Source organism: Cucurbita maxima, unplaced genomic scaffold (genome assembly GCF_002738345.1).
Source record: "Cucurbita maxima cultivar Rimu unplaced genomic scaffold, Cmax_1.0 Cma_Scf00040, whole genome shotgun sequence".
Classification (NCBI taxonomy): Eukaryota; Viridiplantae; Streptophyta; class Magnoliopsida; order Cucurbitales; family Cucurbitaceae; genus Cucurbita; species Cucurbita maxima.
The window spans coordinates 1,155,111-1,162,590 of NW_019272056.1; the positions used below are offsets into that span (position 1 = coordinate 1,155,111).

Genomic DNA, 7,480 nt, shown 5'->3' on the forward strand with positions numbered 1-7,480 from the left:
GCATCATAGATTATCAATATCATAAACATGGTTCTACACCATTACATAATCACTTTATAGCATAACTTATAACATGACATAGCATAACATAGAATAACATCGCATAGCATAGCATAACAATCAAAATCTTAACATGTGCAGGGGCCACGAGACACGTGTCATCATACGTCATACAATTCGTCCAACCAAGCCAATAGTAGGGTCACGTACTTGATTGACCTAAGTTGGGGTCACTAATTTATCCTTAGTACTATCCTGAATCTACCTCTAGATGTTACTCAACCTGCATGGGTCCACGACATTGAGTTAGAAAATGTTATCGAACTTAATTCACCAAAGATATCTAATAATCTAATTTTTAGCTAAAAAATAATTTAAATTGAGCAGACAATGGTCATATTAACTTCAAATGCTTCCCGTTATGTCAAAACGACTTCTAAAGGGTAAAATATGGTAGGAAATGATCTAAAAATGTCGAACGGTGCTCAAAGAAAATAATTCGAGCCAAATAAGCTATCAGACCTAAGTTGAGCCGTCGAAGCTGAGCTTATTTATTGCTAGAAAAGGGCCTGAGTCGAAATGGCAAGTTGGGTCAAATACGTAGGTTTTGTTGTAGATAACATGGTTAGGGCATGTGCAAGTCAAGTTCCGGGTCGAGTGCGCTGATTGGAGAAGGAAGAACACGAAATTGGGAGGAGCTCATGGGTGGTTGTTCGGAGTTACGAAAACTCCGATGCCTCGTTAGAGTTCTTGCAATTTTGGTGGTAGATTTTTTTTATTATTTTTTTAACATAACTGATGTAACACATGTGATACCAAATTCCACTATATCCTTTATTATAATATATGACCCATTCAAGCTGTCTGTCAAATCAGCAGTAAATTAAAAGAAATAATAAAAAAAAAAAATTGTCTTAATTTTAATTTAAATTGGATATTAATAGTGTGTCTGTCTGTGTGGTCCAATAAAGCAAAACCAAATCCCCATTAAATTAAATTAAATTAAATTAATTTCCCCTTTTAGTTCATTAAATTAATTTAATTTTTTTAAAACAAAATATTTAATTTATTTCAATTAAAATACCCTAAATTTTTATTTTTTTTTTACTATCCTAATTTAGGTCATAAAACGTGATTGCGACGTTCTAAGCTTTTTTTCGTTTAAAATTAAATTGATTTTCGTAGTTCTGGTAGTAAATGCAAGAGTTGTTGATCAGTTTAGAGAGTACTTTTTCGTTGTAAATTTCTTGTTCCAGACTTGGTTTTGAAGGGACATATGAAAGAACGAAACATATACGACACGAAAATTCAGTTGTGTTGATGTTGATGTAGTAGATTTCTATCGTATTGAGTCTATTTTATCTGTTTTTTCTAATAAGTCGACAACGTTATACCATTACGAGATACTTCAAATAAACTAAAGTATTATGATGCTCGAGTAAATAAGGGATACAGAATGAATCGAATTGCATCCAAATGAGAGTGATCTTGACAATATAAAATTATTACTAAGAAAAGTCTACGGTATATATTCAACCTATTTAACCCTACAAAAAATGCCGTTATAGAAAATAATTTTTAAAAATACAATTTTTAATTTGAGTTTTGAGTATGATTTTCATTTGGTTCGGTTGAGATATAATATTCGGAGAATATATTATTTATGAAATATATCTTAATATTCTATCCTTTATTTGATTTATAGTATATTTTATTAGTTTATATTTTTTTTATTCGGAGGTATTAGTTGCTAGTTTTATCGTATTTAAAATATGTATCAATTCAATCTACGGGGTTCATGATTTTACACTTTTACCCTTGAGTTTCGGTTAATGCCCATTTCTAATTTTTTTTTTATAATTAATTTAAAATAACTAAATTAATTTTCATTCCTTTTAGATTACTACTAAAATGAACTAAAAAATCCACTTCATAACTATTTTAAAGTAATTAATTAAAAAATTAACGCCAAAGACCAAAACGAGCTCGAGTATTAAAGGATAAAAGTGTATTAGCGTTTTCTACTGAAGTTCAAGTGACAAATAGTGTCCCTCTTCTTGAACCTTTGAATCTACAAGTACCGGCAGAAGACCTGCCACTAACATTCATCCTGAGCCAGGATCAACCCGAACAGTCGAAAAAAACTAATCCAAGAGCATGCTATGGCAAAAACAAGAGAAACCTCATTTCTCTCTTTTGAAATTTAAGTAACGTTTTAAAATTTCGAGATGAAATAGAAACGGCATAGATGGGTTAAGTCCGCATACATAAAAGTGGCCGTTCAAGATGGCTAAAAGTCGTGTATAGATTAATAAAGATGAAGATTTTTGATAACTAAATTACATATTATAATTAAAAAAAATAAATAAATAAGTATTGAATTAAATAATGAAAATATTCCGTTTGATCCAAATTGTGGGTGAGCTAATTCCGTTTGTCCTTTTCGCACAATATTAATTTATTCCTTATGCTTTTAGATATATACTTTTATTGAATCCCACAAAACATTGCTCCAACCTGTTTAAGATAAGCACAATGCTCTCTCTTCTAATCAACGTAATATCTCCTTTCACACTCTCACATATGTCCATCTCATGCTTCATTTCTACGCTAAATTAATATTAATAGCCCGTTACATCTTGTCGTCAGCCTCACAGTTTGAGATCCAACATCCTCGCTAGCACATTGTTCAGTGTCTGGCTTCAACCGATATGAGATCTCACAATCCATCTCTCTTAGAGACCCAACATCCTCGCTAGCACACTGCCTAGTGTCTGGCTCCAACCTATATGAGATCTCACAATCCATCTCCCTTAGAGATCCAACATTCTCGCTAGCACACTGCCCAGTGTCTGGCTCTGATACCATTTGTAACAGTTCAAGTCCACCGCTAACAGATATTATCTATTATAGCCTGTTACGTATCATTGTCAATTTTACAGTTTTAAAACACGTCTACTAGGGAGAGATTTCCACGCCATATAAAGAATGGTTTATTCCCCCTTTTCAATCGATGTGGGATCTCACAAATACCGTTACCGTTACTTTTAGATGAAAACGTTTATACTTTGTTTATGAGTATCTTTGAAATAGTAGGAACAATTTCGTCTATATATTGGTAAATGCTTTTTTTAACTCATAGAAAAAGTTAAAACCGATATTTTGTAGATTTAAAATTTTTCAAGGGTATTAATGAAATTTTGAAAGTCATGGTTGGTTCATTTTTTCTTGAAATAAAGAAACACGATCCCTTTCTTCCTCTTTATTTTTCAACCGTGCATATTATGATCTTGATATACTCGTAACAAGCCTTAACAGAAACTCAAGTCCAATTTTTATTTTTCACCCAACTTTCTTACTCCATCAAACCTTATGCAAGATTCTCATTCACGAATCAAACACAACTCAGGTAGAAACTAAGATTATTCACTCGTTGCAACTCTAGTCAACTCATCTCAAAATATACTATAGAAGAAGTCATGGTGTCACCTCTTTACCACCCTCGAACCCTACAACCTAAGACTACCACCCCAGGACACATAAGCTACATGTGTCCATCTCAAAATCTACTATAGAAGGAGGCATGATGTCATTTCTCTACCACCCTGGAACCCTACAGCCTAAAGCTACAACCCTACGACACTCCATTTGAAAATGTACTATAAAAGGAGGCATGATGTCATCTCTCCACCACTCTCTAACCCTACAGTCTAAAGCTACAACCCCACGACACATAAGCTACACGTATCCGTCTCAAAATGTCCTATAAGAGAAGGCATGATGTCATCTCTCCACCACCCTCGAACCCTACAGCCTAAAGCTACATCCCCACGACACATAAGCTACGCGCATCCGTCTCAAAATATACTATAAGAGAAGGCATGATGTCATCTCTCCACCACCCTCGAACCCTACAGCNTAAAGCTACAACCCCACGACACATAAGCTACGTGCATCCGTCTCAAAATGTACTATAAGAGAAGGCATGATATCATCTCTCCACCACCCTCGAACCCTACAGCCTAAAGCTACAACCCCACGACACATAAGCTACGTGCATCCGTCTCAAAATGTACTATAAGAGGAGCCATGATGTCATCTCTCCACCACCCTCGAACCCTACAACCTAAAGCTACAACCCCACGACACATAAGCTATGCGCGTTCGTCTCAAAATGTACTATAAGAGGAGGCATGATGTCATCTCTCCACCACCCTCGAATCCTACACCCCACGACACATAAGCTAAGCGTGTCTGTCTCAAAATGTACTATAAGAGAAGGCGTGATGTCATCCCACCACCCTCGAACCCTACCACCTACAACTACAACCCCATGACACATCCGCTCGGATATATATATATATATATATATATATATATATTTTAAGCATAAGATAGAAAGAGATATGGAAGGCCACACTATTATTATATTGACAAGGGGAGAGAGAGAGAGATTATGGCTATACACCTTTCCACCAAGGCTTATATAAATGCCACTACTACACACCCAAATTCCCCCATACCAAAAGAAAAAGAATCATTAGCAACAAGAAAGAGAAAAAAAGAATGGTATTGCAAGAGGAAAGTATGAGAAAAGGGCCATGGACCGAACAAGAGGACTTCCAACTCGTCTGCTTTGTGGGTTTATTCGGTGACCGGCGATGGGATTTCATCGCCAAAGTATCAGGTTTGAAGGTGGCGGGAGATTACAAGTACTCCTAGGTAGGCCTTATTAGGACACACCATGTTAAAAACATCACCTTTTTCCTCTCTTTCTCATCTCTTTACCTCCTTCTAGGCTTGAAAAGAACCGGCAAAAGCTGCCGTCTCCGGTGGGTTAACTACCTCCACCCTGGTCTTAAGCGTGGCAAGATTACTCCCCACGAGGAGCGTCTCATTCTCGACCTCCACTCCAAGTGGGGAAACAGGTCAATTCTTCTTCCCTTGCTACTCGACACGTTCATCCAATCTCGGGTTTTCATCATCTCTTTCAATTTTCAGATGGTCAAGGATTGCTAGGAAGCTTCCTGGTCGAACAGATAATGAAATAAAGAATTTTTGGCGAACCCACATGAGGAAAGTGGTCAAAGCCGCCAGTCATGATCATGTAGTGGTATCGCCGTCGTCCTCAGCTCAAATCATAGAGATTGGAGAAGAACTATTAGATCGTCGGGAGGAGGAGGAGGACGGTTATTCGATGGATGATATTTGGAGAGACATTGATGATCAAAGTAATGTTATAAACCAAGTTTGTGATCAAAGCAACTTCGAGTGTGGACCGATGTCGATGTCGATGCCGCCGTGGGATTATGGGGAGTACTCGCCGTGGACTGTGGTTGAGGAAGAGAACAAGGTGTTTGACTATGGAGAGGCTGTGGCTCTAAGTTGAAACTAAAGGATTTGATTCATTTAAATTTGTGAATAGAGTTTTAAGTTATGTTATATAGCTGTGCTGTGATGGAGGATAAGGGAAAGCTGTGATTTGTGTAGCAATGGAGCTTCCTTGGCCCACTTTCTAAACCACTGTTCTAGTTTTGTGAATCTTTCCAATTTTTAGCTGAAAGACTACATTTTAGACATCTAATAATAGTTATGTTTGTTGTTTTTTCTAAGAATCATTTATGTTTTATGCATACTATGCTTGATATTCGGCCTTGTCTTGCTTCGGGTTTAGAATGGCCTAAGCCCACGGTTAGTAGATATTGTTCCTTTGAGATTTTTCGGAGTTACTCCCAAGATTTTCACACTTTTATAAAAATTGATTCATTCTCATCTCCAACCGATGTAGGATCTCACAATTCACCTCCTTCAGGGCTCAGCATCTTCGCTGGCATATCACCTCATGTTCATCCCCTTTGGGGACCGGCATCCTCGATGGCATATTGCCCTTGTGTCCATCCCCCTTCGGGACTCAGCCTCCTCGCTAGCATGTCACTCAGTGTCTGGCTCTGATACCATTTATAACAGCTTAAGTCCATCATTAACAAACATTGTCCTCTTTGGACTTTCCCTTTCCGACTTCCCCTCAAGGTTCTTAAAACGCATCTGCTACGTAGAAGTTTTCACACCCTTATAAAAAATGTTTCGTTCCTTCTCCCCAACTGAGGTAGGATCTCACAATTCCTCCCCCTTCGAGACTCACGTCCTTATAAAGAAGGAGAGTGGATTGGGGGGTCCCACATTGATTGGAGAAGGAAACGAGTGCTAGCGAGGATGCTAGGCCCCGAAGGGGGTAGATTGTGAGATCCTAAATCAGTTAAGGAAGAGAAAGAAAGATTCTTTACAACCGTATGGAAACTTGTCCCTAACAAATGAGTTTTAAAAATCTAAAAGGAAAGCTCAAATAGAAAAATTCAAATAAGACAATATCTGTTAGTGGTGAGCTTGGACTATTAGAGGGTCAGCCTTGGACTCTCGTATATATACAATTCAAGTTTAGCCATGACAATGGCCTTCATTCCCAAGTTGATGTTCGTGGTTTGGCCCTTGACTTTTCAAAATTGAATATTCGAAGTCGAGTATAGGAGTATTATCTTCTGTTTGGAGGTGTGTTTATGTCTCACGATCATACTCATTTTGATAGGTTCATGATAGATTAAGCCCTAGAATTTCGGGTTTCACTTGGAAAAATGTGCCTACTTTGTTTGGCTCAACCCAAGTTTCGAGTTCATGTCCTTCACTTTGAACCAAGGTTCATGTGACATGGTTGTGTTGAGTCTTGATGGGACTTGCTTGGGTGAATTAAGCTGGGCCTATATCAAGGGGAACCTCAGATTTGTGCCTATCTCAAGGTGAATTAAACTATCCATGGACATGGTTGGGCTTTAATTGGGCTCCTCAATTTTCTAGCTCATGTCCTCTTATATGCTTGTAAGACATCATTGGTATCATACCGTCTTACTTCGAGCGTAAATTTTTGTAGTTTTGTCCTTAGTTAATCAACGTGAGATTCTACCAACCCTCAACAAATCAATCTTCCGTACATCTTATTTTCAACAGAAGTGTTCATGGGTTGGGTCGGGTTGGGACAATTTTTTTAAAGTCAACCCAATTGTTCGAGTTATAAATTTTTTTAATTCAACCCAATCCGACCTAACCATAAATTTTTTGTTGGATTGGTTCGAAACGTCTATGCAAAATTTTATTACTTCATAAAATATATATTTATTTATCTATTTTGAAGAATATTAACGAAACTTTTTAAAGTTGGAAGATATTTTTTAAATAGAATATTACCCAATAAACTATTTTTAAAAATTTTTAAAATTTTAAAGAAATTATTAAAAAAATTCGAAATTTATAAAAAAAATTTAGATTATTTTTATTAATTTGAGGTAAAAATATATTAAAACAAAATTAAAAAAATAGGGGAGCGCCTGCCGGCCCTTTGAGCCTCAAATAGTCTTACTTGGTGGCTAATTCGACGTCGTTTTCCATTGCCACGTACACCTCTCACGTGTGAATTCAATCCAATTTTCAA

General features: G+C 36.9%; 1 protein-coding gene across 2 annotated transcripts; it reads left to right on the forward strand.

Annotated features, from left to right (window-relative positions):
• The first annotated feature begins 4,428 nt into the window (after positions 1-4,428).
• On the forward strand, positions 4,429-5,612 carry LOC111469460 (transcription factor MYB59-like). 2 transcript variants are annotated; one of them, XM_023114730.1, is made up of 3 exons: positions 4,429-4,687; positions 4,799-4,928; positions 5,002-5,612. In XM_023114730.1, exons 1-3 carry the CDS (start codon positions 4,567-4,569, stop codon positions 5,387-5,389), a joined length of 639 nt encoding a protein of 212 aa, XP_022970498.1. In that variant the 5' UTR covers positions 4,429-4,566; the 3' UTR covers positions 5,390-5,612. The 2 variants fall into 2 exon arrangements, with proteins under 2 accessions (XP_022970498.1, XP_022970500.1); XM_023114732.1 differs by having other exon boundaries at positions 4,535-4,722.
• Positions 5,613-7,480: the final 1,868 nt, after the last annotated feature.